Source organism: Sapajus apella, unplaced genomic scaffold (assembly GCF_009761245.1).
Source record: "Sapajus apella isolate SASKATOON/1434 unplaced genomic scaffold, GSC_monkey_1.0 scaffold6, whole genome shotgun sequence".
Taxonomy (NCBI): Eukaryota; Metazoa; Chordata; class Mammalia; order Primates; family Cebidae; genus Sapajus; species Sapajus apella.
In genome coordinates this window covers 14,098,130-14,122,410 of record NW_022436946.1, presented here as the reverse complement: position 1 = coordinate 14,122,410, position 24,281 = coordinate 14,098,130, and the positions used below count along the sequence as shown (strand labels likewise).

The 24,281-nt window shown below is 37.8% G+C and overlaps 1 protein-coding gene across 2 annotated transcripts in view; it reads left to right on the top strand.

Annotated features, from left to right (window-relative positions):
• PDE7B (phosphodiesterase 7B) overlaps nucleotides 1–24,281 on the top strand; it is a 326,468-nt gene that overhangs the window by 79,471 nt on the left and 222,716 nt on the right. Inside the window, exon 2 of one of the 2 annotated variants that reach the window (XM_032274704.1) lies at nucleotides 15,916–15,976. In XM_032274704.1, the coding sequence (XP_032130595.1) occupies nucleotides 15,916–15,976 (61 nt within the window). Of the gene's footprint in view, nucleotides 1–15,879; nucleotides 15,977–24,281 lie in introns of those variants that run through there. The other variant, XM_032274705.1, reaches the window with a different exon arrangement.

Genomic DNA, 24,281 nt, shown 5'->3' with positions numbered 1-24,281 from the left:
TAATTGTACTTATTCCTCAATTTCACCTAAGTGATTTCTATAAAATAACATTCTTTGATTATCTAATATGAGTTATAGCATATGAATTATGGATGACCTGTTTGTATAGATGATGGTAAGAATGTTATAACAAGATCATGTTTCTGAAAATAAAAATTATTCTTGAGGTTTAGATAAAGAAATGTTTCACTAACAAAGGGCTCTGAAAGAACGTTGGCATCAGTTAAATGAAGGTATGAATGGTGGCAGGCCAAGAAAACAACTGAATATTACTTCCTTGATTCCAAAGGTTTGATATTTTCATTTATAATAAATGAGTAATGATCAAAATTTTTTACCAGAAATAAAAACAATAAAATATATTGTGGGAAGTGTTACAAGGGAATGTCTCCTGTCCTAACAACTTGAAAATAAATAGATTTTCAACATGAAGAACATAATTCCACAATGATAGCACTGGGCACAATATATCATTTTTGGAACATTTTGAGGCTTTAAGACTTTAGTCTAGGTTGAATACCCTTTGCAATATACATGTGTGTACATGAGTTTGGGGAATGGTGATCTGTGTACAAACATGTACACAAACAGAAATGTGCATTGGCCTCAAAATGAGGCCAATGTAAATTTTGTAAAATGAGGTAGGGAGAGTGAGAGCAAGATTTTAAAAACAGATGTTTATGAAAAACTTTTTTATTCACACACACACGTATACACTCTATTCCAAAAGCAGAATAAGATATATTAATATAAATAAAGTAGATCTGGATTCAGGCCCTAACGACCTCATGGCTTAACAGACAAAGAAAAAAATGTAAAATAAAAAGTGGCTTAAAAAATTTTAGGAAATTCAGGAAAGAAGAATGTTAACTTAGGCTCAGAAAGAATCAGGAAAGTGTCATAAAAGATCACCATTTCAGATACAAAAAGAAATAAAGACTGAATCAGTCCTACTACTTGATAGCACAACAGGGTGACTATAATCAATAATTACTTAACTATGATTTTTAAATAACTTAAAGATTGTAATTAGATTGTTTGCAACTCAATAGATAAATGCTTGAGGGGATGAATACCACATTCTCATGATGTGCTTATTTCACATGTCATGCCTGTATCCAAATATACGCCCCATAGATATATACACCTACTATACTATTTACCCACACAAATTAAAAATAAGTTTTTTTAAAAAATCACCATTTCAGCTAGGCGTTGAATAATAGGGATAATATGAACATATGGAGAAGGGGAGGCAAACATTAGCGTTTAAAAAAAATGAAGAAAGAGATAGATAAACATATAGATACAAACATTCACTAAATCGTACCATTGAGCCAGGAGTGTTCCTGATCATATCTAATCCTCAGGACGACCTGTGAGGCGGAGCATTTTCTTCACGTTCTGGGAAGGAGGAACCAGGTTCAGAAAGTCTCCTGTGGTCATGGGGCTGGGAAGTGCCACACAGGAGCTCTTGGACCCAAAGCCCACGTTCTCTGCTCCAGTTGTTTACACTTCCTCAAAGATTTGGCGACAGGAGCTTATAGGATGAAGGGAAGAGCAAAGCTTCCGTTTGACTGGAGGGCAAGATAGCGCAATGTCCAAAGTAGAAAGTAAGGTTTTTCCTTCTTGTTGGTATTACCTGACGAGGGCCAGAATTTAAGGGTCTATTAGTCATAGATGGCGTGGAGTGTGTGCTCCCTATGTTCTGGGCACTGTGCTGAGAACCTTCTGTGTGTTATCTTATTTGATCTCATAACACCTCTGTGTTTTTCTGTGAAAGCACAGAGGGTTAAAATAAGCTTATTTCCAAGGTCAAAGATCTAGGATACGGTGGAGTTGGGATTCATACTCACTGATACTAGACTCCAGACAAGAACCTGTGGTCCTAATTACTAAACACAGTGCACTAGAAAGCACACTTATGTTACATATGTCATATGTACGTGTGTGTATAAATATGCATGTATACAGAAATGTGTGTTTACTTTGTGTGTGCACACACATGCACAAGATACACCCCTCAAAAATTTCATGCCTATCAGTGATCTCCAGATATGCTTGTGTTGACATGTTTGCATTTAATACAATTTGTTTAACTAATGATCATATTACTGTTTAACTAAGGATCATATTACTTGGTGATATTTTCTTCATTTGGCCATGAATTAAAGAGCATTTCCTGGGCACCTGCTTTAAGCCAAACTTTCTGTAGACAGCAGTATTCAAAGCTAAGATATAACTCCTGCCCTTAGAGAAGCTGGTAGATTTAATAAAAAATATGTATTGGATTATTGTTTTCAATTTGTTTTTTGCTTTGCTAAGAATACATAGAGATAACAGTTTTAAATTATAAGTTTAAAATGACTCAAATAAGCAAAAACCTGCTAGTTTGCTAAGCATCAGTTAAATAATGAGCATTGTTAAATGATGAATATATGTCATATTGCAATGTCAGTTTCACAGGCAGATTTACTAGGAAGCTAATGAAGTAGGATCTTCAAGATTCCTCCGTTTTATTGACACATTCTGAGACTCTATTCTTATTTTTGTGACCATTCATGTATATTCCTTTTCTTAAGAGTCCTCCCTTCACATTTTATAACTTTTAGGATCTAAGAGGACCAAATATCCCCCTGATCAGTCTTAATAATTTAAAGGCAACCCAGTGATTTGGGATTGATTTCACAGTCCACAAAAAAATAAAGAACTCTTTCTTTCCTATGATACTCACCTCTGTTTGGTATCTGCATTTTAGTTACTCCACTAGATAACCATGCTAGGGCATAAGTACTAATAAAAATTAAAACTCAAATCAATGATCATCTCTACGCATAAAGAAGCCTGCAGTGGGCCTTGAAGCAATAAAGTAATTTGAATGAGAAATACAAACCATGAAAAACATAGTACCTACTACTTCAAATAATCCCTAAGTGACCTTTAGATAATTTTTCTTCTTGGACATTTGAAACACTTTGCTAGTTTAACTTCTTAAACCTGAACTATTGAGATAGAATATAGGTATTACCTCCATTTATGGGGCATTGACTCTGATCAAGGAGATTTAAAAGAAATTTTGTTTATTTAATTTTGGTAATATTTTTCAGTGAAAAGAGCTCCTGTTTAAATATATATATGTTTGGGCCTGGGACCATGGCTCACACCTCTAATCCCAGCACTTTGAGAGGCCGAGGTAGGTGAATCACCTGAGGTCAGAAGGTTGAGACCAGCCTGGCCAACATGGTGAAACTCCGTCTCTACTAAATACACACACACACACACACACACACACACACACACACACACACACACATATATCAGCTGAGCTTCATGGCAGGTACCTGTAATCTCAGCTACTCTGGAGGCTGAGGCAGGAAAATCACTTGAACCTGGGAGGCAGAGGTTGCAGTGAGCCAAGATTGTGCCATTGTACTCCAGCCTGAGAGACCAGAGTAACCCCATCCCAAAAAAAAAAAAAAAAATTCATGATTCTTGCTCTCCAGGAAAAACATCTTTCAAAGACGTTGGAAGATATTTCAACATTGAAGGAACAGAGAAATCTTTGCCTTCAGGTTTGACTTCACCTAAAGCATTTGTAATAGATTCCCTGCGTGGCCTCAGATGCTAACTTCTTAGTGGAGTAATGGCATCAAAACTAATTTACGTATAACTTTATTCACATATTCTTCTCTTTAAGGATTTTGTTCTCACAGATTTTTATTGTGGCAATCAGTATATTTTTGGCCCAAACCATTTATGCATTCTTTCGACTAAGCAAAATGTATTGAGAACCTATGATGTGATGGATGTTGATCCAAGTGCTGGAAGCAGCAATGAATTAGAAAGTCTCTACCATTATGAAGTGAGGGAGAACCTTGAGGAGGTATCCTTCAAATGTTGCTCTTGCCAAAGTATGTTGTGGAGTTGAGAAAGCTCTACCAAAGCAGTATATGACTGCTAGCAAAATATACATTATTTCATTTCCACTTGCAGCTTATAAAACCTGTCATTCATTTCTAAAAATACCAGATTTTCTAGCTCTAGCTTGGGGTTGCCATTGATTGCCAGTAGAATTTAACGAAATTTCCTTTCTGAGGCCAAATGCATGTCTCAGCACTGTCCATGTGGAAATGGTCAATACAGTTTGACCAGTAATAGGTTTTTGATTGTCTAAGGGAACATCCGGATCTTTGACCTCACAAGCAGTTATACAACAAGCCCTTATCCCTGTGGAAAAGTGTTTGTTCCTTTGTGGCTCAGAGGCCCTGCGTTTGCATATTGGGCTTCATGTTCTGGAAGTTATTTTCTCTAGCAGTGAGGTTATTTAATTCCAAGGACTGGTTTGAATTTCTTTTTAAACTATAAGTGTATAGGATTACACTTAATTGTTGGTTTATGTACAGGAGCATTGCTGCACTGAGCTGCAAGGAGCATATTATAAGTACATTTTTGTCCTAAGTAAATATTCATTCAGTTACATGCTAGATGAGAGCCCATGAATCTCTCAATCATGATGTCTGGAGATCTGGACATCAGATATGCAAATATCTGAGGATATTGCTGGTATTATCTATTAATCTTTGGCTCTCTGTTAGGGTCTTATAAAGCAGCTTGACGATTGCAGTGTAAATCAGGAAAATGAATGCCTAAAGCTTGGACACCTCGACCAGATGGCTCACACACTTTAACAAGTGTGAGTCCATATTTTCTGGCAATACACAGTCAGACAAAAAGGCGCTTTGTCCCAGCAGCTCACGGTGTTGTCTGCCCAGGGGCAGCAGCAACACAGACTGAGGTCTTGGTGCACATGATATCAGACTCAGGGGCAAGAACATAGAGTTCTGTTCTGTTTCAAATCTTCCTCTGAAGGTGACAAGCACAGGAATGATTTTCTTGAAGTACAACATGTTCTTCCAGCAGTCTCTGAGAGGGAGATACCCCTGAAAGGGTGAAGGAAGGACTTTTGTTCCAGGACTCTGCTTCCTCCACCTTCGAGGATCCAGAGGCCTGACTGTTCATCACCCATTTCAGCACATCCTCAGTGCTCACTCTCTGCATGATTCAGAAGGCCACAGTCTTCATAATACAGTCATACTAGACTTAGAATTTTGACAAGCCATGTTGTCATTTCTATGATCTATGCTTCATAAAGGCCATATGGAGTACACTAGATCTAAAGGAATCCATCTGATTGTGAACACACGGTGTGAGGCACTACTGAGAAGGGAGTCGGAGTAAGGAGAGCCTCTGGTGGCATTTCCCAACTTGGCTGATTGACACAACAAAGAGTGTTAGATATCACTGGGAGGGTGTCATCACTCACTAACAAGGTGGTTCGCCACTTAGCAGAACCCTTTTCCCACCTTCAGTGTGGTGGGGAGCAACATTGGTTAGCAAACGCGGCGGCTACATATGGCACTCATGTTACAGAAACTTCCTAAGCCCTTTTGGGATCTCTCCATTGCCTTGAACAGATGGCCTGTGAGCTGCGGGGACTTTTTCCAGATTCACGGCCTGAAGCATCTAGGCTTGCGTCCAATCACTAAACGGAGTCCTGCGGGGCCCTTCCTCATCTGGCCCCTGCCAACTTCCCCAGTCTTGTGTCTGTCCACTCTCCAGCTCTCCTGTTATCTGAATCCCATTCCCTTCTAGCCATTCTTAATTTTCTTCATTTCCTCAATTGCTTTTAGAGTTTTGCATCCACAGTTTCTCGCACTTAGAGCAAACACCCTCCCAGCTTATCTTGTGCCTCCAACCCCCACTGAAGACTTGTTTAATACTAGTTTCTCTCCTTTATTAGTCAGAAAACATTATATTCAGAAAGTTTCCCACACCCATCAGGATGTAACCAGTTTGGCTGATCACCTAGAAGGGACCCCTCTTTCCCAAACCCAGGTGGGTTCTTCCCACTTCCTCAATGACAAGGATAAGGGTACATCAGACAGGATCACCACCTCCATCCTGCCCCACTGACCTCTGCTCCCCAGGCCTCTGGCCTTGCAGGAGGACCAGGGCTCTCCATCATGGGAGGAGCAAAATCTTCCCCTCCTAAAACACCATGATTTACGTGGTAGAACTTGCTCTGTATCTTGTACACACTACCACCAAATGACCCTATTGGACCTCCTTCCTGCCACAAAACCACATACACAGCAGGACCCATGATGGTTTTAGGGTACACAAAATGCTTTCACGTGCATTACATTTCTGTGGAGGAGTGACCTTTGTTATTCCCTCTGCTCTACAGTGAATTTCGAAAGGATAAGTAAACTATGCTTAAGAGCACATAGCTATTGAGAAATAGGTTTGGGATTTGAATCCTGATACACTCAGTTCTTTCCATTATGTGCACCAATCTGGTTGTTTTTTTCTTTTTTTTTCTGTACCGCCTCCTGTTTTCTCCAACACAAAATGTCTATGGACTTCACCTTTTAAAACTGACTACATATAAGTGAAATGTGTTTGGCTTTAGTTGTCTATCTTTCTGAAAAAAAGTGTGGCTTAGGTGTCAACCCTTGGGATTCTGAGATGATAGGTAAAAGATGAAATAGTATTGCAGAATTCTGACATAATTTTTGCACTGTGTCTCAAGAGGTGTGGCATATGTATTTGTGTCTGCTACAGGGAAATTCCCAGAGCCCATACCAGAATTATTCCCAAAGCATCTTGCACTGAGATGCCTAGTCAGTTCCTATAACTGGGTGCACGAGAGACCCCAGTATACTCCATGCCATCAGCCATCACAGGTACAGGTTTTTCTAAAATGGAGCTTGTGCAGAGGCGATAGTCTTCTGCACAATGTAAAAGGCAGTCTTCAGTGTGCATTTCGACGGTGCTGTGGGAGTTAGGACTAACCAGGATGCGTGAAGACAATGCTGCATGACGAGGAGAGTGCAACGGAAGACGCAATGACTCTGGGCCCGCACCAGGCCGTCCCGACCCGGGATCTCCCTGCGGGGGGATGAGGAGATCTTAGCCATGTCGCCTTTCTAGTGCCCTCTACTGTCTAGGGACAACATGACAGAAAACACAGTTCCATATTTTGGAAATTTGCTTAATCACTAAAAAATAAATAAATAAAAATTACTCTTCAGCTGAAACCAGGTTTTCCAAGTTTTGGTTCATACTAAGTAGTTTTTAAACATTTAAAAATAGGTATATGTAATAAAATGCTGAGAGACTCTCTGGAGACAGCTGCTGCTGGCACTGCTCTAATAGAAAGCATACGCCATTGAGCTAACATTCTGTTCTTTGACTGAAGAAGAAAACAAAGCTGTTAAACGCTGGTAAGCTCATTTTCCAATAGCAATAGCATTAATATCTTTCAAGTCACTCCTAACCATAGCTAATTAGAGGTTTAGGAAGGATGGCTCTTCTGGAAGGGTCACCTCGGGTTTCGCAGCCCACAGATTTGCTGTTGATTGTTGGCAACAATGGATTTGTGTAGAATTTCTGCTCGGCCTAAGGTGATTATCTTTTTTTTTTTTTTTCTTTTGCTGGTGTGTCTCTTATTTTGACTGGCTGAGGTTGGGCTGGACGATGTGGGCCTGATTCGAAAGCAATGCCAGGTTGTTGCCGGAGATCTGCACTGACAGACTGTTGAAAACTTATTAGTCTCTGACGTTTTAACAGCCTGCAATGGGACGGAAATCTGCTCTTTCACTGGAAAAGCTTAAAAAGGAAAATATGAGCTCTAGCTGAAATCAGTCCCAGTTCCAAATCTGCCATCCTCTGGCACCGGAGTGCTGCCACAGTGTGTAGAGTTTAAGGCCTGACTGTACCACCCACACGGTAGACAGGACTGCCTAAAATGATGCGGACCTGGGCCATTGTCAAGTAGCAGACCCTGAAAATGCATCTTCTGGGAACTGGGGTGTTCTCAATGCTAGGTGCTAATGGCTTCACCAGCAGGAGAAATCAGCCTCACTGAAGTATCAGCTGGGTGGTTGGGGGAATTCTTTTGGTCATAGCCTTTCTATGAGATAATTCAAGAAAAAGGCTAAGAAACACTCAGTGTTGGTATCCTCTTTGGGGTAGCTTCTACTTCAAATGGGCAAAATGATGGTCGCCAGTATTGTTGGTGACAGACATCTGGACCCAATCAAGACCTATAATACAGAGATATCTATATTGTAATTATTTAATACAGTGCTAAAGTTATTCATTAAGCACCCCGGTTCTTCCAAAGCAAACCTAGCCTCTCCAGCCCAGCCCAGCCCATAAAGATTTTTTTAAATCACTTTTGACCCCAGTTTTTCTCCAGTCTCCTCTGTGATGACCACTTTGATTAAGCTCTCTGCTTTCACCCATAGCAGTTCTGCTCCCAACCTGGGCAGCCACTCGCAGGATCCTGACCAGGTTTCTGGATTTTGCCCAGGCAGCTACCTAAGCTTGGAGGAGCCCTTTCTTTCATCAGACAACTCTTTCCTATGCTCTGGACAGGCCTGCAGTCATCTCTTTCAAAGCCTTCTCCAGTAACCCCGGTCAGGGGTGGGCAAGAAGTATTGAAAGTGCCCAAAGCCTTCTATGTTTTGACTTCAGAGTAGGCTACAAACTTCTTGAGGACAGGACCTAGGCTGAATCTCATTTCATTTTGTATCCACTCATGGTACAGTATCAGCACAGAGTAGGCACTCAGTAATGTCTTGCTGAATGTTCACTTACTCATTCACCCATTTGACAGACATTAATGGAGTTCCAAATTTCCAGGCGCTGCCAGGGAGCTCAGTCTCTTAACAGGAGATATCTGTATATGCTCTACAGACCTAAACTGCTTTTCTCTCCAGGCCTGTCTTCTAGGGGTCTGGCTTTGATTAGTACCATTCAGTTCTTGGTGGGGAAAAGTGTGAGATGAGAAGTGACCCAGATGTTTGGACATGTCATCTCAATGTCAGGTTTCACCCTTCGTCACCCCATCACAGCTGCACATCATGTGGCTACATCTATGGCAGTGCTTACTGGTGTGTATGCAAAAATGTCCTGGAAAAATAATCTCTTCTCATGCTACCCCAGAAAACTTCAGGATAGCCCACAGAACTGTGGTAAGGCATTATTCATTCATTCATTTAATTCACATTGGGAGTGCCCATTATGCATTAGTCATTTTCCTAGACATTTAGGGATTCAGTGGTGAGCAAATAAAATAGATGTAATCCCAATTAATACGTCAGCATACAGGCATTTGCCTTGTATACCTAAAACCTCATTTGGGATATTCATGTATTATGTGGCAAACTTGCAGAATTGAAGTAAGTAGAAAGGAAGCGAGGGCGGGGGTGAAGGCAGCCTGTGCTGAAGCTTTGCCTACTCCAGATTCCTTTTGTCACTCTTGGGACAAGGTGTGCTTTACTTTCAGCTACACTTCAGCAACTTCCCCACAGACTGACCATGGGTAACACTTTTTCAGTTCAAGAAACTTAGGTTTGATTTTTTTCCCTCCCCAAAAAATGACTCTAGTTATGTGTCAGGGGTTCTTTTTGTTTTATTTTGGTTTGGTTTGTTTTAACAAGCTATCCAACACAGTCATGGAGTTGTTGAGTTTTTCTGTATTTCTGCAATAGCATTCAGTGTTTAGTTACTAGCTTCATGGGTATCAAGAGGCAATTACACCAATCAATTTCTAAGCCCTGGATCACTGCCATGGTTCTGTGTTCTTGAAGTCAGCAACTCAGTGATGCTTCCTAGTTTTCCATTTTCCCAGATGTGGTCCACTGGCCTACTAAGCTCCCAGCCTGGTGAGTCAATTTCAGAGTGTTTTGAGTGTCCTTTCTGGAGACCTAGCCTATAGCCTAATCCTCCAATAATTTCATAAACATCTAATTCCCTTTATCAAATTCCTTTCTGCTCAAGAACAATTATAATGTAAGAAGAAAATAATAAAAGAATCCTAGCCTATTAATTACTTTCTGATAACATTTAACATTACCTACTTGCAGAAAACTCTTACTTTCTTGGCTAACACTCAGGCAAACCTCCAAGCATCAAGGATTTCTGTCTTTGGTTTTATTAGTTTGCTAATGTTTCCTCTGTTCTGAAGATATCAAGACACATTCTCTAAAAAGATTAGTTGCTGGAGGTCCACTGAGAAAATAATAAATTCAAGTTATAGTAACTACTCAGAAAAATAAAAAAAATATATTTGAAAGCTTATCTGGAGCAGAAAAAACATTAACTGGTTTAAGAAAGCTGGAAGTGCTGTCAATTGAATGAGAACAAAACATTAGCTTTTCACTATTTTTAATAACTTCTATTGAATATGATATGGAACTATTACCAATATTTTAATATTATCAAATTAGATATAATTTTTCTTTAAGGAAAAGAGATTAATACTTAAGGGTGATTTTAAAAATAACTCCCAACATCAATTTTTTTATAACTAAATGTATAGTGAAAGTAATGAAAAAAATACAGTTTACTTAAAAGAAATAAATTTTGTGCATCTGATTTAGTTCATGGAAATTATATTATTTTAATTTAAAATTATCTTAATGTATGGATAGGTACAGTATTTTTATTATGTTTAAATGACAAATTATATATATGTATGTGTGTATATATATACATCTATATATATCTATAGATATATAGATATGATTTACAACGTGATGCTTTGAGATATGTGTACACTGTGGAATGGCTAAATCAAGGTAATCAGCATTTGCCTTACCTCACATACCTAACATTTTGTGGTGAAAATACTTAAGATCCATTCTCTTAGCAATTTTCAAATATACAATACATTATTGCTGTAGTCACCATGTTGCACAATAGATTTCTTGAGCTTATTCCTCCTAAGTAAAATGTTGTAACATTTGACCAATATCTCCCCAATCTCATCCTCTAACTTTACCACCTCCCAAGCTCCTGGTAACTATTATTCTACTGTCTGCTTCTAAGAATTCAACATTTTTGGATTCAGCATGGAAGTGAGATCATATGGTACTTGTCTTTCTGTACCTGACTTATTTCATTTAACATAATGTCCTCCAGATTCATCCATGTTATCACAAATAACAGGATTTCCTCCTTTTTTCAAGAGTGAATAATATTCCATTTTCTTTAGCCATTCAACCATTAATGGACACTTAGGTTGGCTCCATACCTTGGCTATTGCAAATAATAGATGCAATATTTTGTAGCATCCATCTTTCTCTTCCCGAATAAAAGTCCAATTTTAGATACAATGTAGAAAATTCTTAATAAAAATTAGCAACCAACTTGTGAAATATTCTGACTTTTAAAATTAGAAGAATTTCTTCATTTTCAATCCAAAAACAATATGAGAAAGTAGAATTTTAATGGATGGGTTAAATGTATTTTTATTATTGTATTACAGTCTTATCTACAATAATTTAAATTAGCACATTCTTGTTCATCATAAAGTGAAAACTAAACTTGCAATGATATTATGTTGTAGATAACATTATCCTGTTTTACAGATAAGAAAGCAGATTTGCAAAACTAAATGCCCATGATAGTACAGTGACAAGAAGAGGCAGCAACAGGATTTGAATTTGGATCCGTCGGATCCAAAGCATATGCTCTACTAGATGGCAATTCTTGCAAACAGCCAGTAGTTGGTGGGTGAGAGAAGGGGATAGAAGTAAAGATAGTCTATTTGGTCAAGGCAATGAGCAGGTCAAAAGTAGCCAATATTTGAGAATCTAGGTATCTTGGTCAAGTATCTGGTAAGCTGTCAATATTTATTCTATCATCACTGGAGAAGAGTATTCCTGAGTGAGTGGTACAGCCTGTGCCTCAATTTTCTACTCTGCTAAGAGTACAACTAGAGTGCGAAAAGTAGATGCACATCATTTAGTGCAAGGCTTAGCCCATAGTGTGAGCTCAAATGTTAGCAAGTCCACAAATATTTAGTCTACCTAATCCACAAAGATTTATGAAGGTCCTGGTATGAACAAGACACCAGGGTTACAATAATGAAGCATGTTAGGAACACTAACAGTGAACATGGTTTGACTCTTTATGGTCTATGAGGGCAATGGACATTACACATATGAATTCATATCCTATGTGCTATGAAAGGAGATCATGTGCCTTGGTCTCTCTGTTGCTAGCAGAGATCCAGCCTCTTGGACAGGGACTTTAATAACTATGCCCTATTATTTGGAGGCAGTGTTGGCTGGAAGAGATTGGCATGAACAAGGCAAGTTGGTCTCAATATTTCAGACTCAGAAGACAAGACAAAGATAGAATCCCTTAGGAGAGATTGGATCCTGAGTATTAGGCAGAATCCTGGTAAGCAGCACCAGGTACAAAGTCAGCATCACCTCAGCAGGGTGCTTGGATAGGGATTCCCAGCAAGCTTGACTAGAGCATGGAAGGAGGAGGGCTGCAGCACCGGAGAACCCAGCAGGGCACAAGACCTTCCCCCAGGGCAGATCCTGCAGTTCTCTGAAACTTAGACCCTGTGGCTTAACCCAATTAATCTTGTAAACTGGGTCATCACCCTGGGTTGCACAGCAAGCAGAAGCCTGGCAGCAAAGGCTGGGTAAACACTGGCATCAATAGGAAAAAGCACTAGAAAGAAACTGGTTTCTTTCAAGCCCTGTGAACAATCAGATTCCCTTGGGTGTTGCTTTCAAATCTGTTGCCATCATCAGGTAACTACAAAACAGGGCAATTAAAGAGCTAGTTAAAGGTGCCTCAGCAATTTTCCAGACCCCTAGGGAGATGAAGTCAAGGAAGAGGACCCCCTCATTGTCATTGGAAGGGCCCCCACATCTGTTCTTACTGCTTGATGATGAGCTTGTCTGGCCAGTAAACCCAGGCAGGTCATGACTGTTAAGAAATGCATGCTTCACAGGAGTTTCAAAAATTCTTCCTGGATTTGGTTATGGCCAGAAAAGAGAGCAAGACTCCAGCTCCTGTGCCCTCACTGACATCAATTTGTCTGTTGAGTAACACATATAAGGCTGCCCTTGGGCTATTGTAGCAAAGAGAAGTTATGCAACCTCAACCCATCAACCCCTTCCCCCAAAAGGCCCTGCAAGGAAAGAAGAAAAGCTCTTCCTTCACAGCACATGTATGAACTTTGTCTTAGCAAATGGCAGGAGAGCGCCCTAGGGTCCTGGAGTTATTTCCTTGTAGGACTCAAAATGTGAATTGATAGAGCTTCCTAGCACTTTGTTTTGCCAAGAAGTTTAAAATGTTTAGGAAACCTCTAATCTTTCATTTAAAAATATTAACTCCTTCAGGTCAAAAAATATCACTTTAAAATGCAGGTAATGCAGAAAATGGATCCTAGTAATTTGGAAAGGTTTAATGTCTACCAAAACAACAAAATAGGAACAAATGGTATGATCAGACTCCATGAGTCACTAATCCTCACATTTGCTTCTCTGACCTGACTTGGTGGCATATATATTGGCATTCCCATGTTACTTATGTATTTATGAAGAAATAAAGCATGAAGAGATTAGGTGACATGATAAATATGACACTAGGTGAGCAGAGTAGCTGAGAAAAAGCTCAAGATGTAGGATCTCCATTGAGAACTCAGTGCTCTTTTGCAACCTTGAGCTGCATCCAGCCTCCTTCCTCCAGAGTCAGGCCTCTTGACTCACAAAAGCAGCTTGCTTTCTTTTCACATCACTGAACCAACTGTCCATCTCCTCTACATAATGTGGGCCATCGTAAAAAATGGATTGACTTGAGTGTGACAGCATCATTCTTTCTCCTCTCAACTTGCTCCTCTTTGTACAAAAGGATGTCGTAATCAGGTGTGAAGAACATGAATTCTCACATCCAGGAATTGTTTCCCTTTAAATTACTTTGTCTTATAAGATATAATGTGTAGATACAGTAAAGATAGATGGGAGTGGGATTAACCAAGTTGCGAACAAGAAAAAAAAGGGAAAATGAGTGAAGGTAGCTCATCTTTAGTCTCCTTAAGGGCAAAGGAAACACGTAGTGAAAACAAATTATTTGAAGACAGTCCAGTCTGCTACCAAATGGCCTCCCAAGGAAGACAGGCACAGAGATGTATTGTGCAAAGGGCCATTTTTGTATTCAGAGTTGTGAATATGAGGACAATTCTTTCTTATTTCAAAATACTTGAAGGAAAACGTTCAGAGAATAATTTAAGGGGCACATCATTATAGAAAATGTTGATAGCCCCTGTGTGCCCTCCAACACTTCATTTCTCAGCATTTCTTCCTCCTGCCCTAAATTTGATGCTTCATTATTCATTGCATGTTTTTTTGCTTTTTCTATAAATTAATGTAACCATAAACAATATGTACTATTTTCAGATATTTTCAACTTCATAAAATAGGAACAGTTTTTTTTTTCTTGGTTTAACATTATACTTTTATGGTTTTTGTTTTGAGATAGTGTCTCACTCTGTTGCCAGGCTGGAGTGCAGTGGCGTGATCTGGGCTCACTGCAACCTCCACCTCCCGGGTTCAAGTGATTCTACCGCCTCAGCCTCCCGAGTTGCTGGGACTACAGGTGTGCCACCACACCCAGCTAATTTTTGTATTTTTAGTAGACACGAGGTTTCACCATGTTGGCCAGGATGGTCTCTATCTCTTGAACTTTTGATCCACCTGCCTTGGCCTCCCAAAGTGTTGGGATTACAAGTGTGAGCCACCACGCCCAGCCTTATGTTTTAAATATTATATATGTCTTGTATAATTTTCGTGTTATATATTTTATATTATTTGAATATTCCAGATTTTTTATATTATATATTTTGTGTAGACATATTAAATATGTTTTACAGCCTATATAGCTCTAATTCTCTAATTTTAACTGTTATATCGTATTCCACTTATAAATAACACTTATTTTCTTATCTGTTTTGTACCAAGACATTAAAGTTGTATGTGAAATTTCTCTAGCTATAAATCTAGAAGACAACTTGCCATGTCATAGACTATGAACATTTCATCTTTGCTGGATTTTGCAAATTTTTTTCTAAAGCGATTGTATCATTTTATACTCCATCCCCCAGTTTGTGAGAGTATCCATTTCTCTACAGCCTTGAAAACACTTGTTATTACCAGACTTCTAAATTTTGTGAAATTGACAAGTTGAAAGTAAACCTCATTTTATCTTTAATTTGCTTGCCTCTGATCACAGCTATGGTTGAATATGTTTTCTGTGTTTATTGACCATTCAGATTTTTCCTCTTCTATGAATTGCTTGCTCATGTTCTTTATCCATTTTTCTATTACATTATTTGTTATGTTCTCATTGATTTGAAAGATTTATGAATATATTCAAGTACTGACCATTTGTCAATATATTCATCGTACAAATGTGGTATATTCTTAAATAACTGATTGTATCTCTGGAATTTGCCTTGCACAAAAGTTTTAACAAGCAAGTTAAAACTAAGATATAGATAAGAAAGTTGATATTTCCGTGAGTCTGTGAGTTCAGGAAAAGCATTATGAATGCCAGTTTTTCATTATTTCTCTACTTGTTTTTCCTTCCAAGTTCAGAGAGATGAAGTATAGGCCACATAGCTTTACTGTTGAAAATATCTGTGCTTTGCAGAATGGGTAGTGTAGAATACTATGGGAGATGAATAAGGACCAACTTTGAGAATAATTAGCCCAGATTATTGGGCCTAATAGATTGCATACCTTCCACTGAAATAGAAACTGTTTCAAACCAAATGCATTTCTAACTGTGACTTCTCATGGGAGTGCACAGAATCAGCTCTATGCAAGGACATAAGGCATTCAGAAACAATCTATTCCAACTTACCCCTCAAATATTTTACTACCAGGCAAGTCTCTACTCATAATGTAAGTCCCTAGACTCAGGTGACCAATGAAAACAAAAGTAGAATAATGTTATGATAATGTTGGGTCACATGGATATACTGCCTTGGGAATCTTGATATGAAATCTTAAAATAACCATGGCTATCTTTCTATTTCAGAGGTGTGGCGAAATCTTGTTTGAGAACCCCGATCAGAATGCCAAATGTGTTTGCATGCTGGGTAAGGAGGATTCTTCTTTTAAATATTTTAAGCATGTTGATGTCATGTGGAGTTATCATTGTTCTGTTGCCTTTTTGACTGTCTCTTGTTCCGTTTTGAAGAGGCCGATAGGTTCTTTTATGGGTTTATAGACAGTTATAACACATTTATATGTGTAACACCTGATAATGAAGAAAGGTTTTGATTTTCTTAATTGTCAGTCAGTCAAGAACCATGCTTCCAAGTCTTTCAAAATTTTTCTTGGATCATCAGCATAATGTAGAATTAAGCGGTTTATATTCAGGCAGCTCTGATGAAAAGGTAAGAATCGCTTTGTAATTGCTAAACCAGAGATGGATGACAAGATAGATAAGTAAACTATTAAGTTTTTACATCATGCCACAAAACCCTTACTTAGAATTCCTGGGAGAAACATATATTTGAACTGCTAAAATCTGAAATCAGCACAGCTATTATCCACACAGCATTTGTAAGAAAAAACAACATTGTAATGAATAATCATTTGTTCTTGTAGGACAATATATCATCAATGCCTTTGACAAACTATGTTAATATATACTGTTAGTTAATGAAGTTGGTATTATTCTCCTCATTATATAAGTTAGAAACAATTACAGAGAATATAAGTGATGCACTTAACCTTAGAGTGAGAAATGGTCCAAATCATGATATGAAAGTTTCTAAACTGCAAAATTTTAGGTCTAGTGTTTAGATCTTATTTAATCCACTAAACTATGTCCAATAAAGTAGTAATTCATTATCGTAATAGATGAAAACAGTAGCAAGGATATATAAAAATAATTCTTAAATTTTATTGTCATCAAAATTTACCTTTGTAGATTCTAACCTTGAACTGTGTTTATAAGGAAAGAACAAAATTATTAATTTTAGCATTTTCCATTTACTCTGGCCATTTCATATATTTACAGCCTAGATTATTGGTGAAAAGCAGACAACGAGATAAATAGAGGCAGGCAAAGATCTTGGTAATTTGTAATTCAAAATAATCATGTAACAAATAATCAAAAGGGATACATGACTTAAGAAACAAATGAAAACCAGATATCATATTTTTCTAGACTTCTAATCTTCCTTAAATTCTTTATAAATTTCTCTTTACAGTTCTATGTTTTTATTTTAACTGAGATGGTGGCTTTACAGTAATATATCCATTGGAAAATGAACATTTTACTAGAAGCACATGAACAAAGAATAGAGCATTGCATCCATACACCCATTTCAAATATCTAATATTCCTTCCCCTTGAAAGTGTGAAATCAAAATGTCTCCAAAGTTCTAATATTTCAGGTACTAGATAGATGCAGAGATAGACAGATGATAGATAGGCAGATTAGATAGATGATGTATAGATAGATAATTGATAGATTGACAAATACATGACAGATGATGGAGAAAGAGAGAGATAGAAAGAGAGAGAAAGACAGACACAAATGGAAGCAGAAAAAAAATCCTTTGTCAAGCCATGTGTCCCAATTTTGGATTTGGGAAACTGTCTTACCTCCACATCAAATCTATTCAACAATTAATTAACTCATTTAATTTTCCACAATAACAAGATGAGGTTGGTGCTATTGTTATCTTCATTTTACAATAAGGAAATTGCGGCAAATGGTCTGATACTACAAGTACCTTATTACCACTGAATTATTATTTGACTGTAGCTTCTACCTGGTCTGGTAACTTGAATCAATGTTTAACTCGTGATAATTTTAAGCACATGAATACATTATCTATTGTGACTGAATGTTTCTGTGTCCTGGCTTCCATGTAAGTTACTTGATTAGTTTATAACTAGAACAGCAAGAGACTGTCTGCTACTCCCTGTAGATTTGAATGCACTTAAAGTAAGATCAATTATCTTTCCATCTCTTCTAGATTATGTGGTACGGTTTATATAGCTGTCAGAAAGCAATCCTACCCACCAAATGTGTCTGTAATGAATCTGCCAGATTGCACAAAATTCTAAAATTAGAAATGTATTTATATAAATCAGTTTTATGTTGCTACCAGTCATAATAATTACAGTTAATTGAGCACTTAATATGTGGCAGGTGAAACCCATCCTAAACACCTTACATAATTAGATCATTTATTCTAAGTAAATTAAGAGATGCCCTATCTTTCAAAATATAGATATCTCTGGCAATGGAAGAGTTTTAATGAAGCTGCTGCTGGTTATTAACCTTATAGATTTCATTAGTTTGTTAGATTTCATTTTTCTTAGTGATACAGAACTAAATAATAAAAGGAACCATGAGAATGAAGTTTTTATTAGTTTCAGGACACATAGGAAGAAGAAGTATACATTTTACCTTTAAATTAGACAGTAAATAATTATTGAGTGTTCAAAGGTAATATTATGCCTAGTGAGCTTGAGTTGCTCACGTAGTGAAAATTGTGCCCTTGAGGAGCTTATATTTAAGAAGGCTTAGATTTTTTTTTTTTAAGAGAATTGCTGCCACTTTTAATTCAGACACTTAAGAAGTCCTTCATTATGGATAGCAGTTCACATGGATCAACCTCACCATTAACATACATCCACCTGAAGCCCAGAGACTGCTACTTCACAGCAAAATGGTCTAAGATGATTTAAAAAAAAAAAAAAAAAAAGTAAAGTTGAATCGTTTATTCACTTAAAACAAGAGAAATCAAGTTATGAGTACATAAGTCCCTAAAACTGAGACCACATCTTGTATTTCTTCAAGAAAGACCATCTATAATAACACAAAAAGCACCTCTTCACCACTATCTAAGGTATTCGTTTGCTGCTACCTTCAGAAGGAATCTGAGATAAGGTTCTTATGATTTCCTAAAGCATTTTTTGAGAAAACTTGACATCTCACACAACAAAGTATAAGGAGTCTCTGATATTATAAAGGACTATTGTGTTTCATAAGCACTGCCAACCATAAATATAGTTATTATTTTTGCAGATACTTTTGTAACATTTTATGAATAAATTAAAATTTCTAAATGAGAAAACCAAATACATGGGGCCACACAATATTGAGATCCCTGATGGGGGCCAACCTGAGACATCCTCATCTTTCACTGGTCAAGCTCTCAGCTCACTCCCTTTGAAACCTCCCTCTCTTGAAGCCTCCCACAGTCCAGGCTTGGGTGCCTGCTGGATCCTAGCTGTGCGCTGGTTTCAGCACAGCTGAGGTAGAATACAGAGAAGGCTTACTAGCCAGGGACTCCATTTGCATTTCTTTCTCATCCATTGGCGAGTCCCCAGATCATTCTGAAAAGTACTGTTTTTATGCTTTGAGTTGTCTACCTTATGACTTCCATGGATAAACCATTCTTACCAAAAATCACGCTTCTGACTCGTTCCGTTAAATGAGACATAAATGTAAAATTCACCTTGAGTTACTCTGAAGCCCCAAATTCAGTGCAGCTTTAAATGTAACCAAACTACTGTCATGAATAGGTCTTGCAGGGAATTATTTCTGGCTTCAGGAAAACAGCTCATGTTGAATATGAAGGTAAATACAGGTATACTGTAGAGCTGACTACACTAAGCGTTAACTGTTTATTCCTTACAGTCAGAGAGGGCCAACAGGGATGATCAAGCTAAACACCAAATTGTAATAAATGTTGCTTTCTTCTTTCCTTCAGGCTCAGGGCAATGTGTTTAGAGCTTCGGCCACCCTGTTCTCCCCTCTCCACCTTCCTTTTTATAAACTTAGCCATAAGATTTTACTGAAGTTCCAATTGGCCTTGGAAGTTTACGTAATTATGTTAATGGATACACAACTGTATAGCAAGACTTTTACCTTCTTCAGGTATCATGAACAGATACTAAAAGAAAGAGAAAGTAAAAGAGACATTATCTCTCCTTGTATAATTAATGCATGAAGTATGTCAAGTTACTAAAAAGAGTTTACTTTTTAAAAGCGTAATGAAAACCGTTGGGTAAAAAAAGCCAAGAGTATTTAAAGAAATTATGTAAAATGATCAATGTTGATTCACTTCTCAGTTCATTTGTGAGCCTTGCTCTGTGAAATGATAAATCATGGGAAAAGAAACTTTCAAAAGGAAATTCCTGATCAGATTTAGTGCTTCTTTCTATTTCCTCCTTTCCTTATTATGAGTCGAATTTTTTCAAATTATAAGCCTTAATTTTTAATTTGTGATATTTTCTTGGTTCAATTTCTTCATGCTCTTTTTCAAGGTTAAATTCTTTCTCATTAGAAATTTTCAGTGGCCCTGTTTTTGTCTCGTGTATGATTTCTTTCATGTGGTTGAGTGTCATGATGATTTGAATGTACAATAAGCACTTTCTTATCTGCCATGACTTAAAAGGGAGTGTTCACATTAGATTTCTGGTAGAAATTTGTTATAAATTATTTAAATGATTGCTAACCTTCAGAATAACAGAACAAAAAATCAATATTTTATTATACAATGAACATAGGCATAGAGGGACTTGCTTTGTAGCATTAGCTCTGAAAAATTAACTGTGTACTCATAGAAGTTGCTTCATCTCTGTAGGATTTAATTCATAGTTTTCCTGCAAAGTAGAAATAAAGACATCTGTCCTTCCTAGCCCAGGGGTTTTTCTGGTAAGAGAATGAGATGTTCTCTGAGGAGAAGCCTGTTATGATGTCTGCCCTAAATATTGTGTATGTTGATGCATAAGTGCTAACAATTGAAAATCTAAAAATTGATAATAAATATAAACTAATAAAAATAAATTATTTACTGATGACACCAATGGTGTTTAGAAAAGCAGTTGAAAAGCTAAAACATTATATAAATGTGAGGACAATTTTTTAAAATATTAAATACATTCTTCAAAATTGTGTGGTGCTTTCAGGGTAGAACGAGACCTTCATCTAATTTTTATTAATCGGGTATGCATCGAGCACTGACAAGGTTGTGGTGCTTAGCCTTGGGAATCCAAAGACCAGTGGGCGTATAGTCTAGCTTTAGAGGGTTTATCCTCAGCAAGGGATTCAGGTCCTGAAGCCCAATGTATGCGACACGAACTCGACTGATACGTGCTACAGAAGAAATAAAGATAAAATATATAGGGACTTCAAAAAATGGAGAGAATGCATATAGCAGGGATGTGAAGACTCATGTATCTAGACCTGAAAGTTGAGAAAATGGCAGCACTCTAGGTGGATGCAAGATCACTCTCAAAAGCCCTGAGATAAACTGGGGAGTGTTTCTGGGAAAGTATTTCAGACCACGAGGTAGATGAAAGAATAAATTGAAAAGAAATTTGAGACATGATTATAGAGAGCTTGACTGTCATCATTGACCCTATAAAGGACACACGTACCAGATAAAAGAGAGTTCTGGTCTCTCTTATTTCGTTAGAGAGTCTTTTCAATTTAGTTATAGAGTATCAGAGAATACTCTATAAACTCCCATGAACTGGGTAGTATTAAGTAAAGCCATTCATCAGCTGCTTATGAAATTAAATAATTTTAACCCAATGCGTATGTAACCCAATCTGTATCTGGCAACCTGAATTCTGGTTTGGTTTTTTTTTTAAATACATGCTAATTCTATTTTTTTCTCCTCCTATCAAATGTCTTAGTATTTTATTAAGAAACGAGACAATATTTTCATCTGTGACAGTAGAGAAAATTGATTTTTTTCACTTTTTGGGAACTTTGTCAGCTAATAAAGTCGGGAGTTATTTTATATTTATATTTTGCCCTTATCGCTGGCCTCAACTTGTGGTTTTTGCATGTGGACACTTATGAGACATATATACATTGTTTCTTAAAAATTAATACACAATCTGTTTTAAGGCAAAAAAAAAAGATTTGGTATCAAAGTAGGCCACCGTGGTGTTGCAGAAAGAACAAGGCATTGAAAGTGCTGGCACCAGGTAATAACTGTGGGAGCAGAGGCGTGTCATTTAGGAGTTGTAGACCTGTTTATTCTTCTCTAAAATTGAATAAAAAACAATAATTTAACAATACTATTGTCGAACTGATTAGGTCTGTTGAGCATTACATGACAATAAATATTAAAACATTCAGTGAACTTGTAGAAGTACTATAAATATACATATTGGTTTTATTAATACTAATACTCAGTTTTTTCTAAGTCCTTGCACTTCATTTTGTATTTGTAATATATGCAAATCGAAAGTATTGTAGATTTTAAATATTAAATGATCTCAATTTGGTTCAAAGTGAACGGATATTTTCAAGTGCATGTTGGCAATTTAGTAATACGCATCTTATGCTCATAGGTTATAAAAGAAAGATTATTTTGCATGCACTTGACTTTACAAGTAAAGACTATGTTGAAAGACAGAAGTTTTCAAGTTGCTTGATTTCAATCTATTAAGGTTAGAATGCCTCAGGAATTTGAGTTAATTTTGACTTACACTTTCAAAGCTCTTCATTCCTGTCACTTGGATTCATCATTTCACTCTCTCTGTATCTATGCACAGACAACAAAATTGCTAAATGATATTTTCTTACTCTGCCCAAAGGGGGTAAATTGAACCTGGATATTCCCAAGGGAGGATGGTGGGAGCATCATTCCCCATCATTCACCCAAGGCCCTGCCTTGTTTTATTTTTTGTTGCTCTTACCACTAAAGGACATAGTTTCTATTTGTCCACCGCTGCCCCCAGCCTTGCCCTGCAACGCACCCACACATGCAGAATGTGATTATCACAGAAGTAAGGACTCCGTTTCATTCACTGTTGAATATCCAGCATCTGGAACATCTAGCTGTCCACTCCCTCAGAGGAACTCACTGTTTACTGAATGGACACAAACTGATGTATTTGTGAGAACAGCAGAGTCATCTGGAGTGCCTCTCTCACGTGTGTCAAAGATGGGTTGACCTAGTATTTAAAACCCTCTGCTAACATAGCCAAGGCCACGGGTCAGCTCCTATATGAACTAACTGGTGACTTCCCAAGAACACTATTCCAGGTTACTAGATAAGAAAGTGTAGAGTAGTTCTCTTCAAATAGGCAATTAGAGCTATCCTAAGAAGGAGACTAACAGATATTCATTGAGTGCCGCTGTATGCCCAGCCCTCTGTTGGAGTACTCTGAAAGTTGATATAATAATGAGCAAGGTAGAATCTCTATTGCCACAGAGTATATCCTTGGGCAGATGGAGCATTGTGCTGAGAAAACAGGAAGAGGCCCATTATTTTGTCTTCTCATGTTTATGGAAATATATAGAAAATTATTTCACCCTGAGGTTTATGGTTTAAAAGGCATTCTACGTTCTCCTACTTCCTTTTAAAATTTTACATACATAAGAAAAGCAAGTTTCCTAGCTTGAAGGTTGCTTTCCGTGGAAGGTTGCAGCATTTCCACAGCAACAGAACACCTCATTTTTGAATGCAGCTGGAAGCCAGGGCTCAGATGAGAGCTAGCTGCAAAATAACAACACAAGCAAGGTCCAAACTATCAGAACTGAAGTTGTCAAGCCCAAAAGTGACAGAAGGGTCAGTCTTGTATTGGATTAGCTTCATTTTCTGTCTGAAGGTAGAAAAAGGGAATTCAGTGAGACCCATCAGCCTTACACAAAGCTACACTTCAGAAAACATGTTCAGTCAACAAACACTTTATAGATACACATTGTGTCCAAGAGTAGGGATGCAAAGACATTGAAATTCTGACTTCTGTCCTCAGCAAGCTCCCAATCTAGTGACACAGGGACAACCACACAATGACAACATACCATGATAAACCACAATCAGGAGGGCCCAGGTCTTATGGGAGGAGGAAGGGTAGAGTGGTGTCAGGAAAGGCCTGTGCAAGACATGGTGAGGAGCTGAGTGTCAAAGAGAAGCTCCAGACAGCCCTGGAGGTTGCGGTGAGGACAGCCCAGTGGGAAAGGTGTTGGTATTTCTAAGAGCAACAGGAACCGGCAGCTTAACATGACCAATTAAAAACTGTTAAGATGGTCTTTATGCCTGGAAAATAGAATAAGAGGAATGAAACAAGGCAATCGAGTGTGGAGAGGAAGGCAGCAGAGATTATGGAGAGCCTTATAACAGGACAAGTAACCACTGAAGGATGTTTAAGCAGAGGAGCTACAGGGTGAGATGCACACTTCAGACAGATCATCTGGTTAGAGTAGAGAATGCACAGGAGGAGGACAAGGCTGGAGAGAGACTAGTTTAGGGAACAGCAGTATCTATCAGGTGGGAAATGATGAGTCCCACCTGAACTGAGACAGTGTCAGGGAGGACAGAAGGCATCAAATACAGGAAGCTTTTCAAGAGGGTGGCAGAACTCTACAATGGGTTGAGTGTACGAAATGTTATTAAACAGATAGAGGTA